General features: G+C 41.7%; 1 protein-coding gene across 1 annotated transcript in view; it reads left to right on the forward strand.

Moving 5' to 3' along the window:
- The window catches only part of slu7 (SLU7 homolog, splicing factor), a 45,543-nt gene that overhangs the window by 5,785 nt on the left and 20,662 nt on the right, over positions 1-19,096 (forward strand). Inside the window, exons 2-4 of the mRNA XM_063053568.1 lie at positions 13,629-13,841; positions 17,183-17,336; positions 17,991-18,071. Of these exons, the coding sequence (XP_062909638.1) occupies positions 13,693-13,841; positions 17,183-17,336; positions 17,991-18,071 (384 nt within the window). The 5' untranslated portion in view covers positions 13,629-13,692. The remainder of the gene's footprint in view (positions 1-13,628; positions 13,842-17,182; positions 17,337-17,990; positions 18,072-19,096) is intronic.

The following is a 19,096-nucleotide window of genomic DNA, read 5'->3' on the forward strand; positions in this document are numbered from 1 at the left end:
TGCCTGACAAATCTGATGGAATTATTGTCGGATATAACAGGCAGGATAGACAAAGGAGAGCCAGTGGATATTGTTTACTTGGATTTTAAAAAGGCCTTTGACAAGGTGTCACACGTGAGGCTTCTCAACAAGATAAGAGCTCATGGTATTTCAGGAAAGTTACCAGCGTGGATAGAAGATTGGCTGACTGGTAGAATGCAAAGTGCTGGAATAAAGGGGGCTTTTTCTGGTTGGCTGCGAGTGACTAGCAGTGTTCCTCAGGGATCAGTGTTAGGACAGCTTTTCACATTATATGTCAGCGACTTGGATGACAGAATTGATTACTTTGCAGACAATACAAAGGGGCAGGGAATCTACAGAACAGCTTAGGAGAATGGACAAAGTGGCAGATGGGACGTGCATGGTCATGCACATTGGTGGAAGGAATAAATGAGTAGACTGTGTTCTAAATGGGTACAAAATTCAGAAATCGGTGGTGCAAAGGGACTCGGGAGTTCTCATACAGGAATCCCTAAAGGTTAACTTGCCGATTGAGTTGGTGTTAAGGAAGGCAAATGCAATTTGAGCATGCATTGCAAGAGGACTAGAATATAACAGCAAAGCTGTAATGCTGAGGCTTCACAAGCCATCGGTCAGACCCCACTGACCGACGAGTACTGTGAGCAATTTTAGGCCCCTTATCTAAGAAAGGATGTGCTGCTCTAAAGGGCCCTCTCCAAAACTAGCGAGAATGATCCAGGAATGAAAGGGTTAATGTATGAGGCTCTGGGCCTGCACTCTCTGGAGTTTAGAAGAATTAAAGGGTATCTAATTGAATCATATCAAGTATTTAAAGGCCTAGATAGAATGTCTTGGACAGAGGGCATAGCTTCAGATTGGAATGATGTCCCTTTAGAACAGATGAAAAGGAATTTCATTAACAAGTAGATGGTGAGTCTGTGGAATTCGTTGCTATAGATGGCTGTGGAGGCCAACACGTTGGGTATATTTAAAGCAGTGGTTGACAGATTCTTGATTAGTCAGGGATTCAAAGGTTATGGCGAGAAGGTGGGAGAATGGGATTGAGAGGGATAATATGTCAACCATGATGCAATGGTGGAGCAGACACAACAAGCTGAATGGCCTAGTTTTGCTCCTTGTGTCTTATGGTCTGATTTACCAAAGTGTGGGCAGGGTGGTGGGGGATGCCACGTTAGGTTCAATAGCAAAGGTCAAGGTTGTGTGTCTGCATGGTAGAAGAAGAGAAGTGCTGGTAGTATTTTGATAACACATTCTGAAGTTGGCCCAATTGAAGTCACTGACAATGAAGAAATGGCTTTCAGATGTTGACCATAGAGTGTAGTTCATAGAGCATGGGCTTTGTGACGCTCTGAGGTGGGATTGAGACTGCCATCAGGACAGCTGAAGTGAACTCCCATGGCACTTCATCTCTTTCTCTTTCACATGCCCAACCACACTGGAGGCAATTTAGTTTGGCCGGATTACCTATCAGCACATCTTATTTCTAGCGGTGACGATACAGTCCGCAGAGGAGAGGTTAACACCCTGACACAGTGGTGCCAGGATAACAACCTCTCCCTCAATGTCCAAAACACAGAAGAGCTGATAGTGGATTTTACAGGAGGAATGGAGACAGGCTCACGCCAATCAACATCAATGGGACTGTAGCTGAGAGGCTGAGTAGTTTCCAGTTCCTCGGTATACACATCACCGAAGAGCTCGCCTGGACTGTACACACCAGCTTTGTGGCAAAAAATGCACAACAGCGTCTCTTCCAACTCAGGCGACTGAAGTTCAGCATGAGTCCCAAAGACTCAAGACCTCCTACAGGGGCACCATTGAGAGCATCCTGACAGGCTGTATCAGCGTCTGGTACAGAACTGCACCAACCTTGGTCGCTGGGCACTGCAGAGAGTGGTATGGACAGCCCAGCGCATCTGTGGATGTGAACTTCTCTCCAGTGACGACATTTATAGCAGCAGGTGCAGAAAGGAGGCCTGGAAGATCATCGGGGACTCCAGTCACCTCAACCATAAACTGTGTCGGCTGCTTCCATCTGGCAAACGGTACCACCGCACTAAAGCCAGGACCAACAGTCTACTGGTCAACTTCTTTCCACAAGCCATTAGACTTATAAACTCAGGTCTGTACATTGTGACAGAGTCGTATTACAAAGATTTTTACTCCCTCACATTGTGGGACGGATGTAAGATTTAAATAAATTCAATTCCATTCAAATTCAGGTGTGCGAAGAAACCGCAGCATCCAGTGGAAATGAGTGCAGTCACATGGAGAACACAGAAGCTTCATGCAAGCGGCACCCAAGGCCAGGAATTCTGAGAGACCAGCAGTAGCTCTTGTTCCTGCATGTCATCTATTTGTGGTTTGTTTTACAGCTCTAATGCTTATGAGTTTTGTTTGAATTTTCTAGGTGCAAGTTTAACCTTGTAAATTACTGAACAGAACCCTAACCCTAACCCAAACAGGTAACTGAATGGAATTCATCAATATCTGTTAGTTGGATGTAATTCCTATGTGGGAATACAGGCCAATTTAGCTTAACAGCTGGAGGGGAAAATATGAGAAATAATTACTAATGGTGATACATTGACGTTATCAGAGAAATTCTAGATAAGCGGCCGTGTGACACCACGTGTAAAATTATTGCAGAAAACAGACGCTCTGTATAGGATGCAACGTATTGTTATAAATTGGTTGACTAACAGGAAATGGAGAGAGCTGTAAATGAGTCATTTTCTGTTTGGTAAAATGTAGTAAGTGGTACCGATTGGTGTTGTCTCAACTTTTTCTACGTTAATAAATGATTTGGATGAAGATGTTAGTCTGATTGCTAAATGTGCAGACAGTTAGGAAGCTAATTTGTTAAGATAGAAAAAGACAGGCTCTTTAAATGAGTGAATGACGATGTAGCAGATATGATATTTATTTTGGCAGGAAGAAAACAAAAATAAATGTACTGTTTAGAAGATGAGAAATGGATGGATTTGGGTGATTCACAAAAGGCTGGTTTGCATTTACAGCAGGGAAATGTGTAGGCTAATAAAATGTTAACTTTCATTGCTAGGGAATTAAATACAGAAGTGGGAAGGGGGTTATTAACTCCACTGTGGAGGGTCCCAAGCCCAGCTACGAAAGGAAGAGAGGTGGGAATGGGGCCAGCAGCCTCATTCCATGAAAACCCAGACTTTCAAAAATGCCAACAGAAGCTCCGAAGACCTCATCCGTGGGAGAGGAAGGATCTTCGCCTAGAAGGCGTATGAAGTAGCACGATGAGTGCGGAAGCCACAGGGCTGATCAACTATTGGCCCGGGACAAAGGACTCTGATGAGCTGCTGTCGGTGGCTTTGCCCCAGTAGGGGTGAAGGGCTTGAGAAGAAGAAGATTGGTGGAAGTGGATCAGTCAGGGGTTTTAATACAAAAGTGGCGAAGGAAAGTAAATTTTCTGAGCTATGTGGAAAGAGTTGTGGGTAGGCGGGCATGTATTGATTAAAGAGAGTTAGTATTGACTTTAAGTTCAGTGGACTCTTTCTGTGCAGAAATGGAAACAAAGAAATATATTTCCTTTTTGAGGGCAGCACAGTAACATAGTGGTTAGTACAATGCTCTACATTACTGGTGACCTGGGTTCATTTCCCACCACTGCCTGTAAGGAGTTTGTACGTTCTCCCCGTGACTGCGTGCGTTTCCTCCGGGCGTTCCGGTTTCCCCCCACATTCCAAAGACGTCCCGGTTGGTAGGTTAATCGGTCATTGTAAATTGTCCCGTGATTAGGCTCAGGTTGAATTGGGGTATTGCTGGGCGGCGCAGCTGGAAAGCCCAGAAGGGCCTTCCCTGTGCTGTATCTCAATACATGAATAAATAAGACTTTGGCTGTAACTGCCTAGATTTTACTGGTGATTATTTTAGATCTGTAAGTTTAAGCTGTGTAAATACACTCAGTGCCACTTTATTAGGTACATCTGCTCAATGCAAATATCTGATCAGCCAGTCGTGTGGCAGCAGCTCAGTGCATGAAAACCTGCAGGCAGGGTCAAGCGGAAACAGCAGAACAGGGAGGAAGTGTGCTGGAAGTGATTCTTGATGTCAGACGGGCTGGTCTGAGTATCTCAGAAACTGCTGACCTGTGTTTTTTGTGCACAACGCTCTCTAGTGTTTATAAAGACTGATGCAATGTCCAGTGAGCAGCAGTTGGGTGGGTGAAAAAGCCTTGTTAATGAGAGAGGTCAGACGAAAATGGCCAGACTGGTTCAATCTGACGGGAAGGCAACAGTAATTTGAGTAACATTGTGTTAGAACAGTGGTGTGCAGAATGCACAACGCGTCAAACCTTGAAGTGGATGGGCTATCGCCCATCAGACCATGAGCATACACTCAGTACATACAGTACCTAATAAAGTGGCCACTGGAGTGTCTGCTTGTTTTCTTTTCCCAGTGCTTTCCTTGGTTAAGTAAGCTACCTTTTACTGACTTTTATCTGTCTCTTAGCTGCTCTGGTTGTTTTCATTAATCTACTTCCTGCTTTTCTCATCTTTTATTCTGTTTTTCTTTGTTCTTGCTTTGATGTTCAGATCCCTTGATCTGAAGTAATCACAATTGATGGGAGATTATTCCACATACCCAGCATGTCTTTTCTCATGTTACATCTGAAGCCATTCATTCTCTATTGCTTGTTCCAACCATCCACCTTGTCTAATTATCATCAGGCATAAAGTATCAAGGGATGGTAAATATTTAATTTTTTTTCCCATTCTGTTCCTTTGTAGTGCCTTGAGGGATTTCCTATGTTAATTTTACTAACTGAATTCAGAATGAAGTTTCTATGGCCCAACCTGTTAAGAGAGGGAAAACTAAAACAAAACTCAGATATCAGTTGATGCAAAAGGCTTGATTATGTGTTGGAGCTGTCAAATTTTGCCTATTTCAATGCTAGGAAATTTGTACTTAAAAACAGCATAGTTGAATGAGAAAGCCAATAACATAGTGATAGTGAGTTCTAAACTTTGCCCCTGTGGTGCTCAGTATTGGTAGATGTTTCAGTGTTAATATTGGAAACCAGTTCCTGTACCTCATGCCAATCTGCCCTGCATGGGACTCATGAATCCCCACATTGATTACAGTGATCTGCAGAACAGGAAGTAAAAGCTATGTTCCTTTTCTAAATTACTTTAGGTTTGTTCCATTTAATTATTTTTAACGTCTTAGCATTTTGTAAACAAGAACATTAAACACAAAATAATCTGCAGATGCTGTGATCAAAGCAACACTTTCAGTACGCTGGATGAACTCAGCAGGTCGGGCAGCATCAGTTAGAAATGATGAGTCGACGTTTCGGGCCGGAAACCTTCGTCAGGACTGAAGAATGAAAGATGGGGAAAGATTTGAAGAATGCTTGTAGCTTCAGTTGAAAGACCAGTAATTTGAAAGACAAAGGGGTGGGGGAAGGGAAGCGTTGATGTCATAGCCATGAAAACAATGGGTAGTAGAAGAAGGAGGCGGAACCATGAGGGAACTGGGGGAGGGGGCAGAGTGACATAGGGATAGAGGAAGGGAGGGGGAGTCTCCAGCCCCTTGGTATGAACATAGAATTCTCACAGCTCCCTCATGGTTCCGCCTCCTTCTACTACTACCCATTGTTTTCAGGGCTATAACACCAACGCTTCCCCTCGCCCACCCCTTTGTCTTTCAAATTACTGGTCTTTCAACTGAAGCTACAAGCATTGTTCAAATCCTTCCCCATCTTTCATTCTTCAGTCCTGACGAAGGGTTCCGGCCCGAAACCTCGACTCATTGTTCCTAACTGATGCTGCCCGACCTGTTGAGTTCATCTAGCATACTGAAAACAAGAACATTTAAAGTTTGGAATTGGTTTAATTATTGACTATTTGAATGAGTGCCAAAAGTATTTAAAAGTTTGTAGGATAAAGTATTTTCTGTGTTCAGCAACACACTAAAGAAACCCTGGTGACACTGGGCTATACCGCTGGAATCTCAAACACTTTGGGTCAGGAAGCCAGACTACGAATTGCATAGTGACCATGAGCAGCAAGCTTGGCCCATTGCGTTGGTGGGAGTACTAGAAGAGCAAGAAAGGGTGTTGAATTGGGGCCTGTGGAAATCTTATTGTTGGTATTTGCATCGGAAGTGGCAATCAGGGATCCTTGAAAGGATGGAAGCCCTGAACTTTAACTGAAAGAAGTATGTAGCTTCACTTTCTTGCATGAAAGTTGATGTAGTAATCAACACATCAAAAATACTCTACTGTAGAACCTTTTTAGTTGGACTGTACAAAAATTTAAGCTTGCTTGATTTCTTTTCTCTCTGTGCCCAGACAGTATCTACCCAGACACATTTTACATGCCACAGTTCCCGAGGAGAAATTGGATTGCGTAGAGGGAGGGAGAGTTTAAACGATGTGAGCAGGGGCATTTGGCACATTTTGCACTGCACGATTCCCGGGGAGACATTGGATTGCGCATAAATTAGGCACTTGGCAAGATCCAATAAAAGAGAAGTTAAGTTTAAGCGAGCAGCCATTGTGTGAGTGGGCCATTGTAGGAGTGGGGAGTTGAGGCTTTGGTAAAGAGAGGCTTAAGCTCCAGGGAAGTATCTTTCTTTGTTATTTATTCTTTTTTTCTTTCTTGGTGCTCATTTAGAGAAGTGGGAATGCCTGGCAGGATAGTGGAGTGCTCCTCTTGCAGGATGTGGGAAGGTAGGGAGACCTCCAGTGTCCCTGACAACTACACCTGCAAGAAGTCCATCCAGCTGCAGCTTCTAGTGCTCTGTGTTAAGAAGCTGGAGCAGGAACAGGATGAGCTCACGATCATTCAGGAGGCTGAGCGGTTAGTTGTAGGGTGGTAGTTGCACCCAAGGTACAGGACACAAGTAACTAGGTGAACGTCAGGAGGGGAAAAGGGATAGCCAGTCAGTGCAGATACCCCGTGGCTGTTCCCCTCAGTAACAGGGATGTCACTTTGGATACTGTTGGGCGAGATTACCCAGCAGAGGAAAGCTACAGTGGTCAGGTATCTGAGTCTGACTCTGTGGCTTCGAGGAATGGCAGTGGGGAGAAGAGGCAAGTGACAATGAAGGAGGTTCATTGCTTAGGGAACGGAAAGGAGGTTCTGTGGATGAGAACGAGATTCATGGATGGTACGTTGCCTCCTGGGTGCCAGGGTCAGGGACACCTCAGATCGAGTCAGCAGCATTCTTAAGTGGGAGGGTGAGCAGCCAGAGGGTGTGGTCCATGTTGGTACCAATCATGTGGGTAGGAGGGGTGACTAGGTCCTGCATAGTGAGTACCCCAAGTTCTGATCTCAGGATTGCTACCCATGCCATGTGCAACTGAGACCAGAAATAGGAAGACCAGACAGTTTAACAAGTGGTGCAGGCGGAGGGGGGGCTTCAGATTTTTGAATCATTGGGCTCTCTTCCAGAGAAGGAGGGACCTGTGCAGAAGGGATAGTTCGCACCTGAACTGGGGCGGGGGTAGGGGAGCTAATATCCTAACAGGAAGGTTTGCTAGTACTGCATTTGGGGGGGGGGCGGGGGTTAAACAAGAGTAAGACAGATAAGAACTAGGGTGCCAGGACAGATAGTGGAATGGTTGTGGAGACAGCCTACATACAAAGTCAGGAATCAGAAGGTTGAAGGTGGTGGGACTATTGTTTGAACTGCGTGTATTTCAATACTATAAGTACAGTAGGAAAGGCGGATAAGCTAAGGGCATGTTTCGGTACGTGGAATTATGACATTGTAGTCATTAGTGACACGGTTGCTGGGGAGAGAGAGAGGGCTGGCGGCTTAGTGTTCTGCGGTTGTTATTATAGACATGATATAGCAAGAGGGATTAAAGGGGAGAGGGTGGCATTACTCGTCAGGAAAAATGTCACGGCAGTGCTCAGAAAGGCCAGACTGGAGAGCTCATCTATTGAGCCTTTATGGGTAGAACTGAGAATTAAGAAAGGTATAGACTATGTTAATGGGATTATATTATAGACCACAGAAGAGTCCTATTTAGAGGAGCACATTTGTAGAGAAATCACAGAGTGTTGTAAGAAACATCAGGTTGTGATAGGTGATTTTAACTTTACACATATTAACTGGGACTCCGATACTGTAGAAAGGTTGGAAGTCAAAGAGTTTATCAAATGTGTTCAGGAAAGTTTTTTTTTAATCAGTACATAGAAGTCCCAACTAGAGAGAGTGTGATACTTGATCTCCTGTTAAGGAATGAGACAGGGCAGGTTTCAGAAGTTACTGTACTTTCTGTCTAGTGGTCATAATGCCATTAGTTTCAAGGTGATTATGGAAGGGGATAGGTCTGGTCCATGGGTTGAGATTCTAAGTTGGAGAAGGGCCAATTTTGATGGTATCAGAAAGGATCTGGCGAGTATGGATTGGGACAGGCTGCTTTCTGGCAGAGATGTACTTGGAAAGTAGGAGACCTTCCTTTCAGAATAAAAATCAAGGTTAACAGGTTTAAGGAACCTTGGCTTACAAGAAATATTGAGGCCCCGGTTAAGAAAAAGGAGGAGTAGGAAAAATGAGATATTTATGGAGTACAAGAAATGCAAGAGAACACTTAAGAAGGAAATCATGAGGGCTAAAAGAAGGCATGAGGTTGCTCCAGCAGACAAGGTGAAGGAGAATCCTGTGATTCTACAGATATGTGAAGAGCAGAAGAGTGATTCTGGAAGGTCAGAGTGGTAATCTTTACGTGGAGCCAAAAGAGGTGGGAGATCTTTAATGATGTTTTTTGCATCTGTATTTACTCTAAAGACAGACACAGTCTATAGAAGTGAGGCAAAGAAACAGGCAGGTCGTGGACCGTATACAGATTACGGAGGAGGAGGAATCGAGGCAAATTAGGGTAGATAAATCCTCAGGTCCTGATCAGGTAGACTAGTGCAGAAATTGCAGGGGCCTAGCAGAGATACTTAAAACGTCCTTAACCAGGGCTGAGGTGCCAGAGGATTGGAGGAGAACTTATGTCGTTCCATTGTTTAAGAAAGGCTTTCAGAATAAACCAGGAAATAATAGGCTGGTGAGCCTGACATCAGCAGTGGGAAAGTTAATTGAAGGTATTCTAAGGGACTAGACATAGAAGTATTAAGATAGACAGGGACTGATCAGGGATTGTCAGCAGGGCTTTGGGCATGGTAAGTCATGTCCAAACAAGCTAATAGAGTTTTTCAAGGAAGTTACTAGGCAAGTAGATGAAGGTAAAGGAGTGGATGTTGTCTACATGGACTTTAGCAAGGCATTGACAAGATCCCACATGAGAGGTTAGTCAAGAAGGTCCGGTCACTTGGCATTCAAGATGAGGTGGTAAATTGGATTAAACATTAGCTTGGCAGAAGTAGCAAGGGAGTGATAGTATTTGTGACTTGTGGCATGCCAAAGGGATCTGTGTTGCATTCATTATTGTTTATAATCTATAACAACAAGCTGGATGATAATGTGGTAAACTGGATCAACACATTTGCAGATGACACCAAGATGGGGGTGTAGTGGACAGCGAGAAAGACTATCAAAGCTTGCAGCTGGATCTAGACTGGCTGAAAAATGACAGGTGGATTTTAATGCAGAAAGTGTGAGGTGTAGCACTTTGGGAGGACCAACAAGGGTAGGTCTTACATGTTGAGTGGTACCGCACTGAAGAGTGCAGTAAAACAGAGGGATCGAGGAATATGGATCTATAATTCCTTGGAAGCAGCATTACAGATAGTTAGGATCATAAAGAAAAATTTTGCACATTGGCCTTCAAAAGTCAATGTATTGAGTACAGGAGTTGGGATATTGAAATGGCATAAGACTTTGGTGAGGCCCAATTTTCAATATTGTGTCCAGTTTTGGTCACCTACCGACAGAAAAAATGTAAATAAGATTGAAGGAGTGCAGAGAAAATTTACAAGGATGTTGCCAGGACTTGAGGACCTGGGTTACGGGGAAAGGTTGAATAAGTTAGGACTTCATTCCCCAGGAAGAAGACGATTGAGGAGAGATTTGATAGAGGTATACAAAATGATGAGGGGTATAGATGGGATGAATACAAGCAGGTATTGCTCACCCACTGAGGTTGGGTGAGACTGCAACTAGAGGTCGTGGGTTAAGGGTGAAAGGTAAATGTTTAAGGGGAACATGAGGGGGAATTCCTTCACTCAGAGGGTGTTGAGAGTGTGGAATGAGCTGACAGGGCAAGTGGTGTTTGCAGGGTTCAGTTTCAACATTTAAGAAATATTTGTATAGGTGCATGGACGGGAGGGGTATAGTCTGGGTGCAGGTCGATGGGACTAGGTAGATCAGTGGTTTGGCATGGACTAGATGGGCCGAAGGGCCTGTTTCTATGCTGCAGTGTTCTATAGTTATATCTGTGACTGTGGAAGGCCTGAAATTTTATTGCTGAACGTCAATTCACTTCAGATTTGGTTTGGGACCGTTTTCCTTCACGCTGTCATCCTTGCTACGTGAGCAGTTTTGCTACATGAGCAGTTTTGTTACCTCTGGAATGCTGTTAGCTTTTACAGTGGAGACTGAACTCATTATTAGAACTGTATGTGGCAAATAACTTTACTAACTAGTAGCAAAAAAAAGGTGATCTTGCTGCTAACACGTAATAAAATCAAGCACAATAAATCAGAGTTTCAAGGTTGCTGTGTTAGTATATATTTGTACCAGATGGCGGCAGAGTATGCTGCAGCTGTCAATCTCAGTACCGTACAGTGGAAATAGTCAAAGCTTGAAATGGAGCTGGTGGAGGATGTATGAAGAATCGTCAATGCCATGGAGACACTACATCAAGTTCACGGAATGAAAAGAGTTTATAAATCTTGAAATTTTGTCATGCAGTGTACAATTAGTTTCAGATAAAATATTTGATAATTACGTTGCTGTACATTAAGTGGCAATCACCTCATAAATATAATGGAGCTTGACAAATGCCATTAGCTTCTATCTGCTACAGTCTTAATCACAACCTCACAGATTCTGGTTTGTATAATGATATAAAATTGAACCATTAGAATGGAAATATAGGAATTAATAGAACCAAGCAGTAGTATACATTTTTATTTCACTATATTTATGGAGTACAGTGCTTATTTCCTGAGAGAGGACATCTGCAGAAATCAGTGAATTATGAGGATCAGTTGGTAAGTTTTCTTTGTGTATAACACATGTCAGAACAAGTTACTGTAGAGCTGATTTCTGAATTAGTGCTCAGTCATTTTAGCTACTGGATATTTAAGACAATTAAAGGTTTTGATTTTTCATTTCTGAAAAAAGTTAGCAGTGTTCGATTTATGGTACTTTTACCTGGGGGATTTGCGGTTCAGGTGTGCAAATAATTTTGGAATCAAAAGAAAGTGGTTCAGTTAATCTATGTACCATCAGGGAAAAGCATTCACAAGGTTATGGGTAGTTAAGAACTATAATAATCTGACACCCTAGCACTTTGATGGTACTGGACCAGCAGATTTTCCAGGCTATTGGATGTTTCTCCTATTAAAATCTCAATACACACTATATTTAACTTTTAATATGTGCTGCACATGTGATTTTGTAAATTGTAGTATAACAGTTTTTCTCCACTGAGTTTAAAGGGAGCAGCAAACAGTACCTGGGTCCATTTCAGTTAATCAAATCAATCTGAACATACAAGCGTTCTGGACTCTGGCTGCTGCTGTAAGTTTCCTGATCTTTGGGGTTCTCACCCCTAACTCCAGCTCCGTTCGCACATACAGTCCACACTGTCAAAGCCCCAGGCAGCAGTCTGGACCCTGGCTTGCTCACCGGACTAATGAGTCAGCTAGATGGTGAACTGCTGGAATTTCCAAGTAGTCAGAGACTGAGAGATTTACTGTAGTACAATTTGAGTGGATATCACTATTATAAATTACCTTTGCAAATTTATTAAATTTTGCTTCAATGAAAGCATGCCAATCATTTTTAAGATGATAGGTATGTTATTACTAAATTAAAATATGTTTGTTGCTTTCAGAAGGTTAGCTACTACTTTCCACAGAAAATTATTTGTACATTAACTGAGTGTCATGATCGTGTTTAGTTTTCAATATTTCATGTACTTTCGCACACTGTGCATCTTTCTTCAGCTTTAATCGGTTAGCATTCAGAACATTTTCACTTCTTGTTGTCACTCAGGGTTGGAAGATTATCAGGAGAGAGTGCTTTCTATTTAGGCTTTAGCAAACAGTTAATCTTAGAGATGTAATAAACTGCAAAAGCTAGAGCAAAAAACAAACTTCTCAAGGAAATCAACAGGTCAGGCAGCATCCATGAAGGAAAATGGATAATATGTTTTGGGTCAAGACCCTTCATCTCAACAGTTAGATTCTTTTTTTAATACTTTGTTACTTTCTGAGGCAGTGTGAATTGTCACTGCATTTGCCAGAGAGAGCAAGATTGCTCCATTTTGATTGGTTTCTTAATCTGCAGTAGTCTTGAGGAACCTTGTAATTTTTTTTTATTCTTTGTAAGTAAACTTTTTTTTGCAGACTTTTGATGAGATGACTGATCTCCTCATTGAATCTGTTTTCTCAGCAGCATAAAGAAATAAAATGTCAGTGATATCTCAGTAGTTAAAAGGTAGCGAGATTAAGTGAAAAATATTGTTTCCACACAAATGTTCAGGAAGAGAAGGCAGCTCCATTTAAAAGCACTCTTGCCTCATGGGGCATTTTGAAATAAAAGATTTTATTAGCGTGAAGTAAATTAAACTCACCTTAATTATATTGTTATGATCATTTCAAGATGTGCTCTGTTGTAGTGTATATATTGGACCTCCTGTTAGAAAATGAGGCTGGACAAGCAACACACACAAAATGCTGGTGAACACAGCAGGCCAGGCAGCATCTATAGGAAGAGGTACAGTCGACGTTTCGGGCCGAGACCCTTCGTCAGGACATCTTCCTATAGATGCTGCCTGACCTGCGGCATTCCACCAGCATTTTGTGTGTGTTTGCTGGACAAGTGGTTAATGTTTCAGTGGGGGTACACTTTGGGATCAGGACCATAATTCTGTCAGTTTCAAGATCATTATTGAAAAAGATAGTTTCTTGAGTTAAAGTTCTAAATTAGGGCACGGCTAATTCCAGTGCCAGGAACTCATGAAAGTTGATTGTGGAGAGGTTGTTAGGAACTAAGTAAAGGAACGTATGGCAGCTGGAATGCTTTTAGAAGTGAAATAGGTAGAGTTCCAGGACTAGCAAAGATGTGTATAAATACAATATTTGAAAGACATTTGTGCAGGTGGATGGATAGGAATGGTTTAGATGGATATGCCAAATGTAGGCAAATGCAATTAGATGATATAGACACCTTGTTTAGTGAGGACAGATTGAGACAAAGTGATGTGATTCATTGCTGTGTTACTTGAGCAATAAAATTGTGAAGGCTTATGCTGTGTTTGTCCATTTTATGCTTGCATGGTATAATGCAGGTCAGCGGTCTGTTGTTTTTGCTGCCTAAAGGTAACCATCGAATCAAGAATAATCAATAATTAGAAAATCCTTCATTTTAGTTGAAAGATAAATTTTGAAACCCCATATCAGAGTTATTGAGGTATTGACAGATATGATATTGCTTTTCAGTTTGCCGATGAAGATCGGGAATTCCTAAACTCAAGGCAGTGTAGAATCTGGAGCTGTGCAAAACATGAATCCGCCTGCTTCTGAGGAATCTGCTGGTGTGGTGGGCCGCGATGAACCAAAAAAGATGACACGCGAAGACTGGAGAAAGAAGAAAGAATTAGAAGAGCAGAGAAAGCTTGGTAATGCTCCTGCAGAAGTTGATGAAGAAGGAAAGTAAGTGACTGACCTTTAAATTTAAAACGTTTGCATCTAAGTTTGTTGCTAGAGGGAGAGTGATCTGAGTTTTTGCAAACTAGGGCAGAAAGTGAATGTCAATGCATAAACTGATCACATTTCGTTAAGCACCTTTCCTCTGTCCGCTGCTAAATGTGGCAATCCCAGTGGCCACCCATTCCAACATGTTGGTCCATGGCCTCCTTTATGGCCAAAATTAGGCCATTCTCAGGCTGGAGGAGCAACATCTCATATTCTATCTGGGTATCCTCCAACCTGAAGGCATGAACATCAATTTCTCTAACTCGCATTGGTTTCTGTCTGCTCTCTCCTCTCTGTTACCATCCCCATTCTGGTATCCTCTCACCCATTCTCACCTGCCCATCACTTCCCTCTGGTGCCTCTCAACTTTCCCTCTCTTCAAACGTCCACTGTCCTCTCCTCTGTCAGATTCCTTCTTCAGCCCTTTAACTCTTCCACCTATCATCTCCCAGTTTATTCCCTCATTCTCCCTGCCCCACACCCACCTACCCCCTCACCTGGTTCCACCTATCACCTGCTAGCTTGTATTCCTTCCCCTTTCCCACCACCTCATTTTGGCTTCTGCCCTCTTCCTTTGCAGTCCTGATGAAGGGTGTCAGCCTGAAACATCGGCTGTTTATTCCCCTCCATTGATGCTGCCTGACCTGCTGAGATCCTCCAGCATTTTGTGTGTGTTGCTCAAGATTTCCGGCATCTGCAGAATATCTTGTGTTCATATCTATCTTCTGATGGCTTTGCTTTGGAAGGGCAAAACTGTAGGACAGATGTTCATAGTGATTAGAGTTTGAATGGTAGGATGGAGTATGGAAACTCTTCGATATCATTTACTGCATTTATAATGTTCAGTTACTGCTTATTCAGTATGTTCGACTTTCTTCAGTTGTAGTATATACATTATTTTAATGTATGCAATAAATAATTCTTCTACAATTTAAGTGTTAGCTTATTAAATTAAAATGCCTGATTCACTTTCCTGAAAGACCGAACTTGGAACTGTTGTGCTACTTTATTACAGTTAGGAGATCTTCATGGGCATTCCTCACGATCACAGGAGCACTGTAGAAATATGTAAAACTAACTTCAGGCTGATTAACTTTGGGAGTTGATCTCAAGACTTGGAAGCCTTGACCATAGTCAAGAGATTTGGAGAGGGCTGTCATTAGAACTTGAGGGTATTGAGAATCTAGCGATCCTGTCATCTGCTAATCCTCAAAGTCTGAGATTACCAGAAACTGCTTTATGGATCCAGAATTGGCTTGCCCACAGAAGGCAAAGGGTGGTTTTAGATGGGTTATATTCTGCATGGAGGTTGGTGATCAGTGGTGTGCCTCAGGGAACTGTGCTGGGACCCTTCTCTTCGTGATTTTTATAAATGACACAAAGGTTGTGGGTGTTGTGGACAGTGTGGAGGGCTGTCAGAAGATACAACAGGACATCGATAGGATGCAAAACTGGGCTGAGAAGTGGCGGATGGAGTTCAACCCAGATAAGTGTGAGGTGGTTCATTTTGGTAGGTCAAATATGATGGCAGAATATAGTATTAATGGTAAGACTCTTGGTAGTGTGGAGGATCAAAGGGATCTTGGGGTCCGAGACACTGAAAGCTGATGCCCAGGTTGACTCTGTGGTTAAGAAGGCATACGGTGCATTGGCCTTCATCAACCGTGGGATTGAGTTCAAGAGCCGAGAGATAGTTACAGCTATATAGGACCCTGGTCAGACACCACTTGAAGTACTGTGCTCAGTTCTGGTCACCTCACTACAGGAAGAATGTGGAAACTATAGAAAGGGTGCAGAGGAGATTTACAAGGATGTTGCCAGGATTGGCGAGCATGCCTTATGAGAATAGGTTGAATGAACTCGGCTTTTTCTCCTTGGAGCGACGGAGGATGAGAGGTGACCTGATAGAGGTGTATAAGATGATGAGAGGCATTGATCGTGTGGATAGTCAGGGGCTTTTTCACAGGACTGAAATGGTTAACATGAGAGGGCACAGTTCTAAGGTGCTTGGAAGTAGGTACAGAGGAGATGTCAGGGGTAAGTTTTTTACGCAGAGAGTGGTGAGTTCATGGAATGAGTTGGTGGCGACGGTAGTGGAGGCGGATATGATAGGGTCTTTTAAGAGACTCCTGGATAGGTACATAGAGTTTAGGAAAATAGAGGGCTATGGGTAACACTGAGTAATTTGTAAAGTAATTACATGTTCGGCACAGCATTGTGGGCTGAAGGGCCTGTATTGTGCTGTAGGTTTTCATTGTTTCTATGTTTCTAATATAGTTCGTGTTTTTGTGAGAATGGAGTGGATCTGATATATTAAAGAATTTGGAAAGGAACATCTGAGCATTGGAGTTGTTGAGATCTGATAATATTAAAGTAGTTGGCTCTAACACTTATACAATGGTGGCTCAAACCAACTACATCTTCCAGAACCTCTGTCACCTCGATTAACCATCATTTTCTATTTTTATAGTCTTGCCTAAAGCATCTCTGTTTAATTTTCTGCTTTTACATTGGATTAGAACGCATTAACTAATATTCACACATAGCATGTGTTTGAAACACAATTGCCAAAACTGCGAGCATGCTATTTGTAGTAAAGTTATGAATTATTGAGTAAATCATTCAGTATATTGCTTATGAACTTATAACTTTCCACAAGCTTTTTTAAAAATCAAAAATATTTTGAGATTTATAAATTGAAGTTATGGAACTAAAAGTAGTTAATTTGAAAGTTAGCTATACCTATCAACAAAGATCCTTCAACGCTTCTAATGTTACTTGCATTTTTATCTAATTTAGTTGTGTCCAGTTGTTAGTTGGTTTGAGTCTTTTGCCACGAAGTATTGCTGGGGTATGGTGTTCTGACCTGGTCAAGACACTGACCAGCATCGTGGAGGTGGCACGTTTGATGTGCCATCTGCATTCCAGTCACCACTTGGATTCTTAAGTAAAATGGCAGCTTACTCTGGTTAAATGTAAAATGTAGTGTTATATAATGATGTTTCCCGTGGAAGTCCATACTGCATTCCAACTGAAGGGAACAGATTCACCAGCTAGTAGGTGTGTAATAATCTATGATAAGGTAAATTAAGTGTTCTTGGGGATTGACAATCATTCCTTTCTTCATTAGATCACCCTGACCAACTCCATTTCTGATGTTCCATGCAGAATAATTTGAGATTTTTCTTTTTGGAGGTATTTTGGATGTTGTCCTTGGTTAGCAAAAACTCTTCATCCGTGCTTTTTCAAAGCAAAATGTAGGCCCCTGATTATTTTTTGTTTTCACTTGTACCTAATAGAGACATCAATCCACACATTCCTCAGTATATATCATCGGTTCCATGGTATATTGATCCTTCCAAAAGACCTACTCTCAAGCATCAAAGGCCACAAGTTGAGAAAATAAGGAAATACAGTTCGATCGGAGAGTGGTACAAGAAGGGTGTACAGGAGGTATGCAGCGTGTATACATTTGCTTGTTTGTGGGGATTCCTTGTTTTAAAAGAAAATGAGAATAAGTACAATTGTAGAGATTTTCAAGCATTTTTGATGGAGACAACATTTGTTGAATACTCTTGTAAAAAGAAAACGAAGAAGTAGCATGTTACAGAAGTAGACTGCGTAATCTAAAACTGAATGTGCCATTGAATGTAATTCTAGTTTAAAAGCCCCAGAAAAATGGATTTCTTTAGCAATTAAATTTGACCCCAGAGAAGGTTTCTGGAAGGGTTTCATAACATACAAATCATTTAGACTAATTTTAAGTTAACTTTATAAGTGGTCCCTGAAGTTAAAATCTGCCTTGCCAAAGAGAAATCTCGTTTAGTGTAGCTTGAGTGCTACTAGGTTATGGTGAAGCAATGGGAAATTTGAAACTTTTTCTTGAATTACTGCTGATTTGCACTACGGAGATACGGCATAGTATTTTTGTGTCTCTTTTGAGCTGTTTACATTATTCTGTACATTATTAAGGGAGAATGTCTTCTGTGAAGATAATAGTGTGACACAAAATTCATTTGTTATGGTGCTAAATATGGGTATTTGTAAAGCCAAGGTAGTTAAATTCAGGAGACCAGACACAGTGATAGTGTGTGCTCTTTTACTCAGGGTTCCTTGGTTACCAAATACAGAAGAGGTGCATGCGAAAATTGTGGAGCATTAACACATGTGAGAAAAGATTGCATGGAAGTAAGTGATGCTTGGTTACACTTTTACATTATTGACTTTCTTGGGGTTTTTCTGATGGCACTGCTTTACGACAGGGACGTCAGAATGAGAAATTATTTCCAAAATCCTGTCTCTACGGAGGTGTACTGTTCCAGAAATAATCGGCCAGTTTCCTGAACTTGAGTTTCCAAGCATACCCTGAAGTGGTTCTGTTCACTTTAGTGGAGTATGTAACTCTACATTACCTCAGCTGACCCGTCACCAATGCACCAAAACATAAACCCAAGTGCCTTATATTTTGCTGCTGTGGGTTATTTTGGTTTCAGAATCTCGCATTAGATAATTCAGCATCTGATGTGACATGTAGAAGTGGGAATGGGTTTGGAGTGAATTGGGAAGGTAGTGGATTACACTCTGATACTTGAACGTCTGAACTGTTTTACAGATAAAACAGTTCAGTTCTTTGGCATCGGTATAAACATTCATATTATGGCTCCAGTGCCACCATATATAAAATGCACTGCAATTATGCATATGGCAAGCCTGCATTCCCCAACCGTTAACAAAGACGATCTAATGAATGGTAACATCACCACCTTTAGTTTCTCCTGGTTACAGCAAAGTTCATTCATAGTTTCTGGAACTCCCTACACAAGAACATTGTGGTTATGCTCACCAGTAGAGCACAGTTCAACAACTTAAGAACAATTATGAATAAGTGATGTCTGTATCCTTTAAGAATGAATAAATGTATTGTTTAAGATTAATTTCCAGCCTAATTCAAAACTGTGACATTGGAATTGCTACAGAATGTAACTGATACTAATTGTGACTTATTTATTATAAGGTCCAAGGTGTATTCTCGGTTTAGCTAGCTACTGAATTTGTTTTAAACCCTGGATTGTTTGCCTCCCAATTACATCTATATCTCGTATGCTATGTACGGAATTTTCTGCACTGCTGATTTTCTATTAGTGAAGGTATGAAGTGAAAGTTTTTTTAAGAGAGGTAAAATACTACTTTTGAAAATATTTGGTGAAATAACA

Source organism: Mobula hypostoma, chromosome 7, assembly GCF_963921235.1.
Source record: "Mobula hypostoma chromosome 7, sMobHyp1.1, whole genome shotgun sequence".
NCBI lineage: Eukaryota > Metazoa > Chordata > Chondrichthyes > Myliobatiformes > Myliobatidae > Mobula > Mobula hypostoma.